At 34.4% G+C, this 19,926-nt stretch overlaps 1 protein-coding gene across 9 annotated transcripts in view; it reads right to left on the bottom strand.

The window, feature by feature from the left end:
• The window catches only part of LOC136845771 (trichohyalin-like), a 576,224-nt gene that overhangs the window by 293,332 nt on the left and 262,966 nt on the right, over positions 1-19,926 (bottom strand). For all 9 annotated transcript variants that reach the window (XM_067116039.1, XM_067116041.1, XM_067116040.1 and 6 more), the window contains exons 10-12: positions 14,664-15,200; positions 9,814-9,930; positions 5,873-5,979 (exon numbers count right to left, since the gene is read on the bottom strand). In XM_067116039.1, coding sequence (XP_066972140.1) covers positions 5,873-5,979; positions 9,814-9,930; positions 14,664-15,200 — 761 coding nt within the window. The remainder of the gene's footprint in view (positions 1-5,872; positions 5,980-9,813; positions 9,931-14,663; positions 15,201-19,926) is intronic.

Consider the following 19,926-nt stretch of genomic DNA (forward strand, 5'->3'; position numbering starts at 1 on the left):
ACATACAATAGACATATCGAACATGGGGAATAAGTCTTTCCGCTAGCTTTCTGTACAACTCTTTGTACCTATCACGACCTAAGCATGGAATTTACCCATGATAGTTGATTGTTATGGGTCGCAGCTGGAAAAGACGAAAGTACGGGACCAGCAACCTCAATCTAAAAGATCTTACGGAGAGCTACAAATTATTAGGCCTCTAGGAAGTTATCCCCTATAGGGAGATGAGGCATATTCGTATTGTATCGCTACTAAAAGCAACCGGGCCTCTGTTGATCTATAGAGCGAATTATGTACATGATGGTTAACTGACTACAGGCGTCAGAGCTGTAATAACGGGAGATGAATGGTTTTTTGTAAGCTGGCACATTAAGTCACCCAAGCCGTTTAATATCTTGATATCTTGATGAAAAAGTGATGGGAGAACTCAGGGAGGACATTAGATATATATGCAAATATTAGGATAGGATAAAGAGTGTGGAACTGCTGACGTCTGTTTGTGATATGCTGAAGTGAGCTGAAGCTGCAGAAACAAGTAAAAGAGAGTTTAAGTGCTTGTACAATAAGAAAACTGATAGTGAATTGGAAAAAAATGTAAGGATATTGCGTAAAAGGGAAACAGGACGCTCGAGCAATGAATGATATGGATGCTAGAATAGTGGGACGATTATTTCATACTAGATGTGGAAGTAAATGCTACAAATGTTGGCGGGATGAGAAATGTGAATCACAAAGTAAGTGAAGCAACGAGAGTAGCTGGATGTATATGAAAGATTTGGAAGAGACTTAGAGTGTCTATGAAAGGCAATGTTAGATTGTGTGAAGAATTTGCTAAGCCATCTCTCCTTTATGGAAGTTAAGATGGAAAATAAAAAGAAGAGCCAAAAGGTTAGCTTAGTTGAAAAGATGTATCCGAGTGTTTTACGATGGCTTCGCCATGTTAATAAATCAAGGATATGTTAGTCTAGAGTATACGGTATAATCGAGGATTGGGAAGGAGGGAATAGCTAATTAATGGTGAGGGGAGCTGATGGAATGGTAGGGCATTAATATCCAGAATGTGAGAGTCCTACTACATAAAAGTAAACTGATGCAGATGGACTAATGTGCAGGAAGTTTTCTGCACAAGGGTTCATCCACGATGCAGTAGTTAATGTATGAAAGCAGCAGTAATATTTGGTTACTGTATTTTTCCGCTCAAATGACCCATTTGAGAGAGAGAGAGAGAGAGAGAGAGAGAGAGAGAGAGAGAGAGAGAGAGAGAGAGAGAGAGAGAGAGAGATAGCAAAAAACAAGGCTGAATATTCATAAATCGGATTTTAAAAAATCATTACCTTTGACGAAGTCCAGCGTAAGTAAACCAATTAAGGGAATTTTATTCGTACTGGAAGGCAAAAGATATTTCATAAAATAGAATAAAAACGGTAATTGCAATAATTAACATATGATGATGTTCTGTGATTTCCAAGGCAGAAATCTGATAATTCATTTAGATAGGATTGGCAATTCCAAAAATATGCCAACATTTTTACAGTGAAGATGGACAATATATAATATATATATATATATATATATATATATATATATATATATATATATATATATATATATATATATGTATGTATGTATGTATGTATGTATGTATGTATGTATGTATGTATAACTGATTCACGAAGATATGGAACGTGATGCATATATGAATAAAGGCAAATGCCACAAAGGAAAAAAGAAACAACGGCGTGGTTGCTAGGCCTTTCGACACAACGGTCCTTTACTAGAAGACTGATGAAAAATATAAAAATAATTTTATGAGAAAGCTCGTATAATTGACAGATGACATACAGATATCCCTGAGGGTGGGGATCATAAGGAACAGATGCATCTGGAGTCCAACACAGTTGAAGAATTAGTGGACCTATCAAAACAAAGGTAAATCTTTTGAGAGGTTTTACAAAGTATTAGACCAACTGGCTCAAAAGCAGGGAGGAGTCAGTTAAAGGATTATACAGGGGAAGACACTAACCACCAAAAATGACCTTGGAATGAATAAGCTGATTACATATTTATTAAAAGTACAACACATTTTCTCCTTTTCGTAAACAATAACGATTTTTTGCAAAATGAAGCATTTCCAAAAAACTATTGAACATACGAATACACAGAAAACACATATAAGGTAACTAATTAGAAATTAAGTCAGTGATTTTATCTTTAAGGTCATTCTTGAACATTTTACTAGTACAGGGGCCCAGATGATACATGCCAGGGCTAAGGTTGAAATTACAGCTGGAAGTAAGCTGTATAATTGCAGATTCTAAAAGATTTCATAAAGAGAAATCTTTTGTTCAGGGAATCACTGAACTTTCAGTCCAATTGATCCTGTGTAAGCTTTCACTTAAATGAATGAATCTGCAATTATGTTTAATAGTTTTTTTTATGTTCATTTTGAAAAAAACTGTTATTGTTTACCAAAAGGAGGAAATGTGTTGTATTTTTATAAATATGTAATCAGCTTATTCATTCCAAAGTCATTTTTGGGGGTTAGTCTCTTCTCCTGCATAATCCTTTAACAGACTCCTCCCTGTGTTGGATTCCAGGTGCATCTGTTCTTCATTATTCCCTCCCTCAGGAATATCTGTATGTCATCTGTCAATTATACGAACTTTCTTGTACACTTATTTTTATATTTCTCATCAGTCTGCTAGTAAAGGACTGTTGTGTCGAAAGGCCTAGCAACTACTCTGTTGTTTCTTTTTTCCTTCGTAGCATTTGCCGTTATTTATACATACATACATACATACATACATACATACATACACACACACACACACACACACACACATATATATATATATATATATATATATATATATATATATATATATATATATATATATATGTGTGTGTCTAAAGCAAATAACAGCTGGACGACATTCAAGAGTGCATGCCTCAAGGTTTTAAATTCTGATGGCTGAAGGACTTAAGAGAAAATCTTGAACGTAAATTATGGCCTGTCTCACAAACAAATCAAATCAACTTTGAGCAGCTTTGAAATATTAAGTGGCTTGCAGACCAACAGATAAACAAACAAAAACACAAACACATTTGCGCGAAGTACATCGTTAGCTGGTGCTTATTAAAACTATTTTATAAAATATCCTCATTAAGCATTCATGGCCACCACCTCGCTGAAAACTAATTGGAACTAAAAGTTTATTGGGGATCAAATGGATTTCTTCTGTCAAGTAAGCTTCTTTGATTCGACAAGGACATGGGAAGTGCATCATCTTAAGTAACAGAGTAATAATTTTGGGTATTCATCCATGACTTTGATTAATTTTAAAAGTACCCATTAGTAAGAAAGAAAGAAAGGAAAAACCTTATCACAAACTTTCTTTTTTTCAAAATCACTTATCTCCCGTTATATTTTCAAACGCATAAATGGTGAGACCTGTTGGAAACATTTTCTTTTATTTATACGCAACAAAAAAAAATGTAGGATTTTATATAACATCGAATTTAAAGAAATCACAGCACGGCCGGTCATTGCCCAGATATTTCCATTTTAAATTTACTGCAAACGCGGTACAAAAATACCAAGTTCTTATGGAAAAAATATTGATCTAAATCGAACTATAAATGTGCCTCTTCTTAAACCCGGAGTTGTTATACTGACATTTTCCTTCATTTAGTTACTGTCCAATTTGGAAAAAGCCACGAAGAGAATCGAGTACTTTACGAACAACAAGAAAATTAACAATAGTAAGTCTTAAACAGCAACAACCAAAAAACAAGGCCAAAGAGAACATGCAAAACCACGCTCATTCCAAAACCAGTCTAAATAAAAATGTACAAAAAGGAAAATAAACGAAGAAAACCAGTCCCTATCCCGCATGAAAAATGAAAGGAAAAGTATAGTCAATAGCACATACTACTGCACTCGAAATCACATTCAGCCAGAGATAACATAATCATCTTCGCCAGTAATAGCGAAAAAAAATTCAGAGAAACAAAAAACTACTCCGGCTGCCTCAGAAACACAAACACAGCTTTTGTTACGTGGTTAAACAAACACAACATACGGTGGAGGAAGCCAAGAGAGAGAGAGAAAAAAAAGGAAATAAACGGCCGAAAGAGAGACAAAAGTGCTCAAGAAAATTAAACGTGAGTTGAAAATATACATTTTTATACCACACGTGTTCCCGAATGCGGATGGTGTATTCCTTGAACAAAAATAAAATAAAAAAAAATAATGAACGACACGTGCCAGAATATGTGCCAAGATGATGATACCCTTTGCACACAAAAATAATGTACCATAACACCATTACGTCGTTCAGTAGCCAATGAAAACAGAAACGAGAACATTTTATGGCTACCGCAGAAACGGAAGGATTTCCAAATCATTCTGTTATTTTTGAATAATTCAAAACCGAGGAAAAATAGAAAAAAATATTCCATGCTCAAGTGAACTCATTTCAGCTTAGAGCAGTTGTTGAAATGTTTCCGTAAATGTTAATTTTAAAATGAATTAATTGTATAATGAAGTATAGGTGTGAAGCATAATTTCCTGGTAGATTTAATATAAATCTTCCGAATTTGACATTCATTTCTATTAGGAATGCTTGGTAATCCCATAACACTCCCCAAATGTCTAACAATAACAGTAGCTCGTAATAGGAACCCGGGGTTCGCAGGTGGGAGAAAAAGACCATCAATGAAACCCACAAACTTCCAAATTTAACCTTAACCAACTTGATAGAACCTAGGGTGTCGGGTCCTACCTGACTCAGGAGGTGGTGTTACATTCCTCTCTAACCTGACTAATGGTGATCTGCTTAAATACTTTTATCAGTGTGAAACAAATCTGAAATACTGGAAGGAAAGAGGAGAGGATGGTCAAGAGAATGCTGGTTGGAAGGGTGAAAGCGGTATAAGAAAGGAAGGGCGTCAACATCCATGACCGCAGAAAAAGAAAAGATTGTGACTCCCTACTAGAGATGAACAAAGCCCACTTTTGCTACACAGACAAGAATGAAAATGATCTGTAAAACTGGATGAAATGAAAAGTATGCAATATGTGAACAAGGGAAAAAGGATCACTGGAATCGATTTAATCCAACACATGTACACAATGATTATATACATGAAAATACTTTATGGTACATACATTTTTCAGAGCAATAAAAACTAAGTTCGTGATAAGCGAGTTGATTGGTTGCAACTTCACCTTCGAAGACGAAGGTGTTTTCGGCAGGCGATCAGAAATCATCAGTGTTTGGCTATTTATCACGTCGAAACAACCTTTTTCTTGTTTTCATTTTTTTACACTCGGCTCTTTGTAACTTTTTTTGATCCTTCCTCAAAGAGGGGAGAATATTATCCACGAAAGCAAATAAATTTTCCATATTTTCAGTTTTATTTAGCGCCCTATACGTTCTGCATATGACTACACTGCATACATGTATATATATACATACATTCATACATACATTATATACACATATATATAAATATATACAGTATACATATATATATATTTATATGTGTATACATATAAATATATACACATATACATATATATATATATATACATATATTGGATATACGTTTATGATTATATATATATATATATATATATATATATATATATATATATATATATATATATATATATATATATTATATATATATATATATATATATATATATATATATATATATATATATATATATATATATATATATATATATATATATATATATATTGTACATACATAAAATGCTTATATGGCATTAAAGAATGATTGCGTAATATTAGAAAGAAAATTCCCCCGCAAATTTACATGGCAATCCCTGGCAACAGACTAACCTTGAGATAGCGGTGGAATCGCCCTGTTTCCTCATTTCGCCGATGAGATCTTCCAAATCCTTGATTCTGTGGTTGGCGTCGGCCTCTGATTGTCTAAGGACACGCACCTGAAAGGGTTTGAGAATTTCACATTACTTAGATTCCCGTAAGCAACGTTGAAGTTTACATTACTGAACTTTGAAATCTGGAAAGACGTCGGGAGTAATATTTCTAGTGAGGTGATGAGCAATATGACATTTATTTCATTCTTAATAATTATGTGGAATTACACTTTGATTTCTCAAATTAACAACATATGTCCGTTTTTATTTAAATGGAAAATGACTTCAGAGATGAAGTGTTTGGTTAATGCAAAGCTGACTCAAAGTTATCTAACAATTCATTTCATAAAGAAATCCATAAAATTACTAGATTAATATTTATGGTCAATATATTCGACTTCAGAACTCTTACAGGTGATCATAAGCTAACCGTGCCCTCCAAGTAAATATCAAAGCAACAACAAAAAGTGGCTTGTGGTATAAAATGTTTTTTTAATAGACTTAGGGAGACCAACAACATACACAGACAAGCTGGTCCCATGAGTGGCCGATCTGACGTTTGAAGTATGAAGATAGGTCAAAATTCCTTCCAAGCCTACCTACAATGAAAGCTCAGCAATTTCTTGTTCTTTAAGTACTTTGGGTGTTTGAAACCTCGCGTTCCTGATGAGCTAGAAACTTGAAATTTTCTATGGCTTAGTCTTTGATAAATGACAGGAGCCATGTAAAACTAAACCAATTTCTCAAAAGACTTGTGAGATGCTGACCACTGGATTCCGTATTTCTAAAAACTGATAAACGCGAAAGTAACTCGTTTTGTATCGCTTAATGTGAAAGATTCAGATAATATATAGCAATCTATGATGATATATAAGAAAGAAAAAGATGACTCTGTTAAAATATTTGATTCCTAAATTCATAAGCCATCAGCATCTTAATGTCTGAGCCCTGGTGCTCTGAAGGTGTTTTGATATGAAGATATGGAGGTGGATAAATAAGAGATACCTGCACATTCAAATCTAGTACTTAATTTCCGATATATGTATTTTGCTTGGGTAGTATTTAGCTATCATTTTACAAAATAATTTGATATGCAGACCCAATGCTCCCAAAAATTTCGAGTCATATATTTATTCTATAGAAGGTGTTCTACCAGTTTGCATCCAACGAACCAATATCATGAGAATTGTGAAGAAAAGGTGGCCTCACAACTGACATCAAAAAGAACATAAAACACTATTTTCTAAATGCTGTGTAGGTGGATATCTGTGTGTATACATGCATGGATTTAACTTTCACGGTTGTCTATCCAATAAAGATAAACCGTAATTGTATCCGCAATAGGAGAACTGCAAGTGGTTGAAATACACTAAAATACCGCTAATCAGGAGAGTTTGAAGTTGTCAATGGCTAAATGAAAATACATTAAAATACATAGTACATTACAAAGCAACTAATTACACTGCATACAGTTTCAGAGTCGAAATGTTTTATAAAATGTTTTTGTTCATTGAGCAAAATGAGTGTAATTACGGTTTAAAAAGGTGGAAATCGCCTGATGATGATCCTGATGATAACGAATTTGGGTAAGTTTTATGTCTCAAATGTGGTACTTGTGTAAAAGAAAATAGACATTATATGAAAATTATGTTAATTTTACCAAGGGCACCGTGACTGCATATCCCTCTCTCTGCTTCCCTGTTAAATCCTTTTATTCTGTTCGATAACAAGGGAACGTGCTTCCTCTCTTCACTACCTTCACTTTAAACTGCGGCATAAAAAGAGGAGTTTTATTCGGAGATGTAAACTTTCCTTCTAATCCCATTTACTCTTTACCATTGCCTGATTGGAAATTTGTTTTTTTTATCCAGGGCACCAATATTTTTTACCATCTTTTCCACAAAAATAAATGAATAAAATAAATCGTATTAATGGCCTTGTCTTTTCCTTTCTCCAGATCCTCTCTCCCTCCTTTGTACAGGTTTTCAGTCTCTTTTAAGATCCATTACCCTAAGGAATAGAACTAACCGGCCACCATTCAGAAGAGGATATATGAAACCCGGGGGCCCTATAGATTCCCAAAAATTCTTCTCATTCGGTGATTGATTTTTGTCTTGTGGCGCCATGGTGTGGACCTCACTCCCATCCTCTGCTTTCCTTAACTAATCTAAATTTCTTCCTTTCAGGTTTCTTGCTTAGTTATATACCTATCATATTGCTTTTCACATGTTTTTCCACTACTCTGGATGCTTGTTTGTTCACGCACACACACACACATGTGTGTGTTTGTGTGTGTGTGCGCGCGCGCTACTAGGGTAACAGCGACAGCCCCGGTCTTATGAAGTCTGTTGCATCTTTGTACTTGCCACAAATGTCTTGAATTTGGATTTTATCTTTACTTAAGTTTATACCATTACTTTATATTTCGGTCCTTCTGTTTCATCTCCCCCTTAGGAGAAGTCCTTGTCTTGCTCTCTCTTTTCCTTGTTTAAACCCACTTTGTTCTTCCCTTATTAATCAGACTTTTAGCGGTGCTACTTATTCAAGACGAACAATCCTCTGGTATGCTGAGCAATGCTATGCCTCTATAATTCTTGAAGTTACCTTTATCACCTTTCTCCTCATATATAGAAACAATTATTCATCTTGCTCATTCCTTTGGAACCTTCCCTCATCCGTGCATACTTAACACGGTGCGGTTAGCAGCCCAATCCCTTTTCACATCCAAGCTGTAGGCTCTCACTTATAATCCCTTCAACTTTGGCCATTTTTCCATTCCTCCACATGTTAGTTATCCTGATTTCCTCCTCAACAGTCACTACCACAATCCACTCTATCATCATTCATAAAATGACATAATTGTACCGTAGGTATTTACTTTTCAGAGAGAATGAGAATGGAGTTTTGTGGATAATTTTCTGAAAGGTTGATTTATGCCCTTCCAAAATAACTTGCATAGCTTCTTTCTTTTTGTATGCCTTGTCAACTTTGTCATCAGCTGCTCTGGTAGAGGCATTATCTGTAATGATTTGTTAGGAGCTCAGGTTCTGGTGCCTATTTCCATAGGCCAACGCAAGAACCTGAAAAGCCGACCCGTTACTGGAAGTAACTCAGAACCTCCTTTCGATATTTTGAAGAGGGAGAACGTTGTCTATAAGGTAGTATAACTCAAGGAAGGCTTTCCCCCATCCATACCAACATTGGTATGACGGCTACCGGCCTCTCCTAACATTTATTCTGCTATTTCTAGAAGGGGCAGTCTACGACCATTACCAAACGATACACAAAGGATACCTAAACCGCCGATGAAGGCCCTGTATATTCTACAATTTCGACTTTCAGTGAATGTAATGGATTATATTCTCTCACTTCCTTTGTTAGCACATAAGAGCCCCCTTTCCCACGAGGCCCCGAGTACGAGTGCCAACCCATCAAGGATGAATAATGAACTACTGCAGAGAACTAACACTTTTTTGTGCACCGAATATTAAGTATATGCATCTGATACCCAAAAAGTCCTATGAATTTTGGAATTTACATTTATGATTTAACCAAAGAGGAAAAATTATTATCAAACATAATGAAAAAATTAAACTGGATACAGCTGAGCCGGAATTTTCATTTAAAATACTGCTCAAAGAGATGGTCCTCTTTCAGACAATAATATCATATAAATAAAGTTCATTCACACTGCCCAACACAGAAAAAAGTATAAAGGTACTGAAAAGAGACTTTAACAACCTTTCTACTTAGGTAAATACTATCACTAAGTATAAAGTTTATACGCGCGCAACACAAAGAAAGTTAATCTAGGACCTAAAATGGAGACGTCTCGACCATTCCTAGATAAAAGTCATTTCAGAAACCTCTTCCAGGAAATCCCTTAGCGACTGAACTCACCCTCTTCTTGAATTCTTCATTTAGTCTCTTGGCTTCCTCTTCACTCTTCTGGGCCATGGCGAGCTCTTTTCTGATGTCATTTTCGGATCTCTTGTAACTTTCTCGCATCCTTTCCATCTGCAAAAGAGGGTGAGATAACAAATTATAATTGATTTTAGAATGTTAGATATGGGCACTCAATAAGTTATGTAATGAGATAGTTTGTATACTTGATTAACAGAATTTCTGAATGAAAAGCATTACCGAAAAAGGCAAGCTAAAGCGCAAAGAGGATAATGCAGATTATATGTAAACATCAATACCAATGTAATTAACCTTCTTCAAAACCACAAAATTAGCTTATTTCTATTGGATTATTTCAAATCCCTATAAGCAGTACAAAAAAATCTATTGGATTATTTCAAATCCCTGTACTCACTACGGGAGAGAGAGAGAGAGAGAGAGAGAGAGAGAGAGAGAGAGAGAGAGAGAGAGAGAGAGAGAGAGAGAGTCCAGACAAGCATAAAATGCAAGTGTATACATATTAGAAAATCATTTCCGGGAAGCAGAGATGAGCAGACAGCGGGGTTCTCTGGGAGGATGCTGTTTAAAAATCAAAGACTCTTTTGTTTCACGGTGGAGCTGGATTTCTTCACATGATCTAATCTCTTTTCACCAGTTTTCGACCACTTTCATAAATAATTTTTTGGTCATAGGATGTGGAAATATTAATAAAGTATGGGTGGATAAAACCAAAATTCCATGAAACATTTTTATCAAGATTTTCTTTTTTATATTTCAAAATATTCCAAAATTTAAACATATTTTCGGATTCAATAACCGCAGAAAATCCGTAGTGGTTGCATCGCAGTCTTCAGATACTGACCAGATAATCAATCAGGCATATGGGCAGAGCGGCAGACGGGCGGATTCCCTTAGACCATGATAAACTCGAAAGTTTATTCAGAGAAAAAGAATACCTTATGAACATATTATGAATGGTTTCACTCCAGTGAAGCTTCGGTGAAGCCTTCCAGTTTTTGTGGTATATATTTAACGGAACAATGAATTCTCACGTCAAGGTTTCCTCTTTCTTCATTATCTCTCTCTCCAACGTCGCAGCAACCCGTTACAGAGAGAGAGAGAGAGAGAGAGAGAGAGAGAGAGAGAGAGAGAGAGATTTCCTTGGAATCAGGATGATTAAATGATTTACATATAAAAGTTTTTAATCATGAATATAACCCCGTAAGAGACAGACAGACAGCGATGGAGAGAGAGAGAGAGAGAGAGAGAGAGAGAGAGAGAGAGAGAGAGAGAGAGAGAGAGAGAAAGTTAAGTTCCTTTGGATGACATAATAATAGTTCTTTTATTAAACGTTAGTTCATTTTATTAGTTCATTTTACTGAGAGAGAGAGAGAGAGAGAGAGAGAGAGAGAGAGATTTATCCCTTGACTGCACGGTATAGAAAGTATATCTTGAATTCCAAACTCAACTTGAAAATTACCAAGTTTGTTGTAGTACAAATGACTTTTAGTTTATTTTGCGAAAATAAAGACAAACTTAGTTAAAAACGTTACTCAGTTTACAAATAGCATTTAGAAAAGTTTGGCTTTAGATTACTTAAAAAATGGCACTGCCAAACAACAAATTGCAATAACACGGAATGCATGCAATTGGTTTTCAGGTGCAAAACCGAAAATAAAATGGAATAAAAACCGTAGTAAAAGGCTGAGAATCCTAACAAGTTGTCCCCCTACCAAAGAACAAATGCATATAGAATCCCGACTGGTGCGCCTTTCGACGTAAACAACATTGAAAAACCCACAACAAATTGATGTCATCTATCAAAGAGATAAATCTTTCTTTACATCAAAACAAAAGTACTGCTCTTCCATTCAAACTCGGTGACAAAAGGAATCAGGATTGTAAACAACGAGGAAATAATAAAAAAAAAAAAGGCTCAGAAGAAAAGGAAACAAAATGCTCTCGGGCTAAACAATCTTTTCAGAGGACAAACGCTCGTAAATGATGCATACCCTCAATCAGCAAGCCATTTCACTTCATGTCAAAATTACTCGGCAACAAAGAAAAATGGTTCTAAGCTATATGGATTTGCAAAACACAGCAATTGCAAATCTTCTCAGCTCACCAAATCTGGCTGAAAAGTTACTGAGGACTGCCTGCACACATTCACAAAATCTTAAAGTGGGAATACATAAAGAAAACGAATTCATAACGAATATGGCAGAAGTTTTCTTGCTATGGGGAGCGAATAACATCTGCTTTTTGTCACCGTTTAATTTTGGTTGTCCATCTAACAATGACAGATCTTATACCTTCCTTCCGTCTGTGCCAGTCACCTGACTTTCGAATCTAAAGTTGTCCTCCTTGGAAGCCGCCTGCCTTTGTTCCTTCTCTTAAAGCAGTCAGTATAACAAAATGTTGTAATTATTCTGCCTGATAGCTTCCCGCCCAAGTTTCTGATATACTGGCTCCAATTTTTCGCGCGGTTTAGATTGCATACCCCGACACTTCCAGAGAGAGAGAGAGAGAGAGAGAGAGAGAGAGAGAGAGAATTTCCACCTCCATCTAAATCTGGTTTTCTTCTGGTAATACATCACCTTCTGTATTACTCATCATTCGCTGTTGCAAGCTTTGAGGAGTTTTTCTACATAAATAATGGGATCCGTATAAAAAGACTGATCATTTAATTCACCTAAAATTCCCAACGTCTCTCTCTCTCTCTCTCTCTCTCTCTCTCTCTCTCTCTCTCTCTCTCTCTCTCTCTCCACAGGACGTAAGCAAATGCTGAATAAAAGAGTATTTACGAATCTTGTGGACGAACGAAGATCAAAGCTTGTGTTGCATGTGTTTATCTAAGTAATGTTTGCTTCCAGATGCTCGAGTAAAAATCACTTCCTAAGAGAAACTGCAACCGAAAGCCAGACTTCTCACAAACGATTAAAAATTTAAATGAGGTCTTCGTCATTTGGTCAGTCAACATCAAATTCTCTCTCTCTCTCTCTCTCTCTCTCTCTCTCTCTCTCTCTCTCTCTCTCTCTCTCTCTCTCTCTCTCTGTCCTCTTCTGAATATTCTTCTGTTGATGTAAACCCAAGATCGCATTTTGTTTCTTTCACACATTACAATATGATTTATACAAACTTTCCTAGCCAAATTTCTTGTTAGTATTTATTCGTTTTTGTTATAATAACAGAGTGATATTATATGTACATATATGTAGATATATATACTTAATTATAATATATACAGTATATATATATGTGTGTGTGTGTACATATATATACATACACACATACATACATGCATACCTATATATATATATATATATATATATATATATATATATATATATATATATATATATATATATATATATATATATATATATATATATATATATAATCAGTGGAAGGATCTGGAAAATAAAAAAATTCACAATTATGCTCAACATAAAGGAAGTTTAAGAATAAAAAATGAGAAAAGCTGAGGTCATCAGTTTATCAAGAATTTAAGAGACGGACACGGGAACTTTTAACCTTTTATGCTTCTTTAAGCCATTTGAAGGCTGAAACGTATCCTCCTCAGTATAATGTCTTCTGTGTTAAAGGATGGTAGTGCTCACAAGATTTAGCTGAAAGAAGCCACGTCTCTTTTAGACACACTAGATTCTCATGCTTGACTCTTATGTTTCTCTCTCTCTCTCTCTCTCTCTCTCTCTCTCTCTCTCTCTCTCTCTCTCTGTCCTCTTCTGAATATTCTTCTGTTGATGTGAACCCAAGATCGCATTTTGTTTCTTTCACACATTACAATATGATTTATACAAACTTTCTAGCCAAATTTCTTGTTAGTATTTATTCGTTTTTGTTATAATAACAGAGTGATATTATATGTACATATATGTAGATATATATATACTTAATTATAATATATATATATATATATATATATATATATATATATATATATATATATATATATATATATATATATATATATATATATATATATGTATATATATATATGTGTGTGTACATATATATACATACACACATACATACATGCATACCTATGTATGTATATATATATATATATATATATATATATATATATATATATATATATATATATATATATATATAATAATCAGTGGGAAGGATCTGGAAAATTAAAAAAATTCAAAAAATATGCTCAACATAAAGGAAGTTTAAGAATAAAAAATGAGAAAAGCTGAGGTCATCAGTTTATCAAGAATTTAAGAGACGGAAACGGAACTTTGAACCTTTTATGCTTCTTTAAGCCATTTGAAGGCTGAAACGTATCCTCCTCAGTATAATGTCTTCTGTGTTAAAGGATGGTAGTGCTCACAAGATTTAGCTGAAAGAAGCCACGTCTCTTTTAGAACACTAGATTCTCATGCTTGACCTCGTTATGTTTTTCATCTCTCTCTCTCTCTCTCTCTCTCTCTCTCTCTCTCTCTCTCTCTCTCTCTCTCTCTCTCTCTGTCCTTGGCAAAGAAGCTTTCGTAAAATGTTTCGCACTTGAGTTTTCCAATAAGAGGTTTAAAAGGAATAATGTCAACATAAAATGCTACCACTACTTATTATCATACAGCAATACTTGGATTTACGACAGTGTGCTTTCATGACATAATAACATTTCTGGTCACTGCAAAAATATCCGATTTTCATCTCCTTTCTCTGCCTGAATATTTGGTTATACAAATTCTTCAGTGTTTATTTTTCATTTGAGGTCGAGATGGAAAAACATCTTCAACGTATCATTTGCAGTAGAGGGCAACAGAGAGATGCTTAAATATGGATACATACAAGGGATAGCTGTTAAAACTTACGTCTTGGGCGGCAGTTTCCTCACTCCTCCTCAGTTTCTCCAGCCAAGTTCTCTCCACCCGCATCTTAGTCTTGAACTCGATGGCGCGACCTTCCTCCTCAATTTTAGCGGTCCACTCCTCTTCCTTCCCATCTAATTCCTCTTCCAGTTCCTCCTTCTCGGTCTTCAGTTCTTGGTTTTCTGTGGTAAGAGTCATAACCTCCGCCGTCAGTTCTCTCTCCCTCTCAGAGAGTTGTCTCGTCTTCTCTTCGAGCTCCTCCTTCACCTTCTGAGCGACCTCGTACATTATCTCCATTTGCCTGTACTTATCTCTCTCTTCCCTAAACTTCTTCTCGGTGTCCGATCTGTCGAGGTTCTGCTGGCGATTGACGTTCTCGATGGAGGACAACCGCTCTTTGAGGCTGCGAACTTGGACGTCGTAATCTCGGGTCTTCCCGCGCATTTCCTCCTCGAGCTCTTGGATTCGCATCTCGTACTCAATGGTTGAGCGGTCGAGTCGTCCTTTCATAAGGGTCGAGTCCACTTTCATGAGTTCGTTCTGTAAAAAAGGAAGTAATGTATTGTAAAATACGTCCAAGGAAGCATTTGAATAACTAATGTCAAAATTTTAAAAAAATGATAACTATCTTCAAAACTGTGAAAAAGGTCTTTCTAACCGTTGAGCAAAAGAACTTCACCTTCACTGAAAATGAAATTTAACAGTGAAAGGCTTAGGTTTAAATACATTAGAATGTCTTTAATTCTAACCTAGATATAATGTGCGATGATTAAAAAAATATTTACAATTTATTTTAAATTTATTTATTTTAAATAGACAGTCCTAAATTCCACACTTGAGCAATGTTCAAGTCTTACTTTAATAAGAAATAGATAATACATACACATATATTTTAATGCAATCACAAACTTATAAACACCGTTGTGGTTTCAAGTAGGATACGAATTCAACTCATCTCATAAGTACATGTCTCTCTTAAAGTCAGTTTTACACCTACGGCCAAAATTAGTAAACAAAACAGTATATGGATAATGGATAAAGTAAATCTCCTTATCTTGTGAGCCTCGAACTCAGTATTCGTGAAAGAGGCTTAATGTTTATATATATATATATATATATATATATATATATATATATATCATATATATATATATATATATATATATATATATATATATATATATATATATATATATATAAATTTCTGATAGGTGGCGTTATCCACCTGAGAGACCTGAGTTGATACATATTTCTGTTCCACACGTGACATGTGTTGATATTTATATATATATATATATATATATATATATATATATATATATATATATATTCCAAAGTTAATGCATTCGCAGTTAAACATTGCATATGCAGTGTTAAACATTCCATATGCAGTGCTTACCGCTATAATCCAGTTCGATATGATAGGATTTGTCCAAGATTCCAAGCTTCATATATCTTATTTGAATTTATAAATCCTCTCCCTAAGAGGAATGAGGAAAAATGCTCATGATAATAAGCAAAACTGGGTAAATAAAAATGAAGAGGAAGTAAAAAAAACTGAACAATTGATTACACCATTAAATAAAAAATTTCCCTACTTTTTCAAAAAATGTTTTTGTTTTTATTGCTGTTGTTTTCAGTCAGGTAATATGAAGTTTTGTATACTTTTTTTTGAAAATAATACTAAGAGATATAGTTTGTTACCAGTGTAAGTTTTACCCTATGGAGCCAATATCACCTCCAAATCAAGGGAAACAGATACTGAATTCCCTTATAAAATTAATATACTCATAAGCTAGTAAGCGTTTCAATGTCATTAATTGGAAAAAATAGAACTTTAAAAAAATCAAGATATATTTCTACAGTGAAGTAACGATGAACAGAAGTGAACTAGAGACAAGAATAAAAAGTACAAAAAGAATAATAAATAAATCTATCTCTCACCACAAAAACCTGAAAATATAATATACTGAGCACATTCAGTGGGCAAAAACACTACTTCAACGTCAGCGGCAGAAAAACAGAATTTCTTCAAAAACTGATATCAGCTGTCAATGAGTGTAAAAACTGTACGAAAGCAATGCAGAAAATTGTCAGTAAACCCAATAACCAATAGATACCAATGGTCACACCAAATGAAAAGATACGACACCTCTCACGCTACCACCTGAAATGAAGGACGCAGGGGAGGGGCACCAAAAGAGAAATGGAAAAGGTGAAAAACACACGAAAGAGAGTTAAGCCAGCCGAGGGATCTTTCTGAAATAAAACAGGGCGATGGTAAATAGCACAATATGCTTGTTTATTGCTTCATGAAAAAAGTAGTTGTGGGAATCAATTCCCAAGGCGTAAAATAAGAAGACAGATGATGAACTGAAAGGAACTTTGAAGAAAGCTATACTTAAAAAATTGCTTCACTGTGCTTTATAGTTGGAACTTGTCCTTGTAACGAATCAAGTATAGCAGATCGCCATCTGTGGGAAAATAAATGGACAAATGCAGACAATTCTATTTGCAGTTCTTTATACCCATAAACAAGAAATAAATGAAGGAATTCCACATTATATAAATAAACAGAAAGTAGTTTAGCGTAAGGTGCATCAACTCCAAATGATTTACCTGATACGATTTTGATGGTGTTAAGTATAAAATATCTGATGTTCTCAATACTATAAGCCAGGACAGCTTGATATAATAATGAGATGATAATATTACGATAAGATACACCATTTTTAGTCTTTATATATAATCATAAAGGCATTTTCAAGACTGCTGACCTTGCATCAAATGTGTCTTTTTATATGAACAAAACATACTGTTAAATTTAAGATGTTTAGTTTACAGATCAATTTCAAATAATTAAAGATGACAAATAAAAAAATGATCGCACATAACCCAATCGTTTCCCGGAATGAAGTCTGCTTTCAGTAATTTAAATGAGTTATCGAAAATAACAAAATAAATCCTCTCTCTTGTTAATCCATTACCTGAGGTATATTAGCCAACAAAAAGAAAGATCGAGCGAAAGGGATAAAAAAAGATGATGCAATTTCAGAGGGAAGCGAAGGCAAGAGGGCAATTCAGAGCCAGAGAATGAAAGGCGGCAAAGACTGGGGTGAACCACTGCCTCCAAACGTTCCTCCTCCCCGAAGGGGAAATATAAAACAAAAAATGGTCTAGAATTCACCTTAATAACTCACCGTTATGCAGAATATATATATATAAAAATGGAAGTACTAAGGGGAGATGCACATTCGATGAATTCAAGATATTTTGAAGGTTCAGAAATTCCGGGTTTTGAGATTAGGAAGATACGACTGTTTTATTGAAAGCTTTTCTGTCTTCAGGCCAACATAACAGGAGAACGGAAAAGCAATTTAAAAAAAGAGTCCTCTCTAACTGTACTCTGACTACATTTCAAAACATACATGAAACCAGGACAAACAAAGAATATTAGAGAGAGTAAGGAAACTCTCAATAAAGGCGATCCCTTTCCCAATAACCTTTCATTTTATTCTTAATTTCGTGATTCACCCTCCCCTCTATGGCCTAGGATTAAAGTCCACTCTAAGCAATCACACACATATATACCTACACAAGTACAGACACTCGCCTGCAAATGAACGCACACATGCATACACGTGCTCACAATTACATACATACACATATACTGTGTATATATATATATATATATATATATATATATATATATATATATATATATATATATATATATATATATATATATATATACATTTGTATATATATATACATATATATATATACTATATATATATATATATATATATATATATATATATATATATATATGTATGTATATATGACATGTGCGCAATCACCCTCAACCGCAAAATCAAATGATGAAACTAACTTCCAAAAGGCTTCCACTGCATCAGCACCGCCATCTTCGTATGCTTGTCAAAATTGCACTTAAACCCTTAACACTCACTTTTACCTTATAATTCATCGAAATTGTGGGTCCGCCTTTACCTCCTCCCAGTATTATCAACAACAAATCATTTTTCGAAAATTCTTTTCCTGTGATCAAAATCTGGAAACACTCCCCAACCTTGCAATTTCATTCATGCTTTATATTTTATAGCTTTGTCACGCTTCTACTGCTCTCAGTTTCAAGCCTTCTTTTTCATACACTACACATATTAATTATTTTAACAGATTGTAATCATATCCATTCATTGTCCACGTTTGTGCTTCACTTCCATAAAAGCGATCAAGTTTTAAAAAGTCTATCATGCATTCCAACTTTGGCCCCTTAATCTTTTGCTGAGATATGAAACATTAACCACCCATGTAGCCTACACATTCTTGCTTGAGATATAATTTTACACCAAACCAGTTTCTCTCCCACCTACATAATTTTAAAAAACTGTTTTTCAGGACAATGAGTTAATACGGATATTCATCCGGATAAATATCCATAAAGGAATTCTTCAGAGTATTTGAAATCTGAAAGTTAATATTTTAATCCCCATAGCTTTATCATTTAATCGAAGTATTTCTGAACTTTTCTTATTTAGCTAGGATAGTGGCATATACAAAGGCAAATATCAACGAGCTAAAACAGACGTCATTATCAATTTTAAAGAGAATGTAAAGAATAGTGAACTGCAGGAATGCCCTGAATAATTTCTATGCCAAAGTATTGTAATTCTCTGGCAATCACAATTATCTGATTATGACCGATCATTATTTTATGGACAATTTCATGAATCTTATATATTATTCCTCGTGGCTATTCATCAATTTACCAAGAATACTCTCATACTAATGATACTGAACTCATTTTCAAGGACGAGATTATTTTCATTCCGAAATGAAAGCATTTCCACTCTGGAAAGACTTTAAATTATTTCGTGAGTTATGGGCTCACTCTCATGAACTGAATACTACATATTGATTTGTTAAACTGAAGTACAATTTATGAAAATCAATAAAGATGTAGTTCAGGAAAGAAAATTTTAACGTATACAACAAATTTAAAGAATCTAAATTGTCCCCTGATAATGCGCTGAAATAAAAATGATTCTTTAAATGATTTCAAAATTGATTACAGCAGATCTTGTTTCCGGTGTCATAACAAATTAACTACGCTCCATTTGTTCTCTTCATGAAAAGTTAATTAAATGAATGCCCAATGAATGGCATATGAGAAAGGAATAATAAGTTTTCAACCTGTTCAAAACGTCTAAAGCCGCTATTTTTCACAAAAGGGCAATCTGCATCA

Source organism: Macrobrachium rosenbergii, chromosome 14, assembly GCF_040412425.1.
Source record: "Macrobrachium rosenbergii isolate ZJJX-2024 chromosome 14, ASM4041242v1, whole genome shotgun sequence".
NCBI lineage: Eukaryota > Metazoa > Arthropoda > Malacostraca > Decapoda > Palaemonidae > Macrobrachium > Macrobrachium rosenbergii.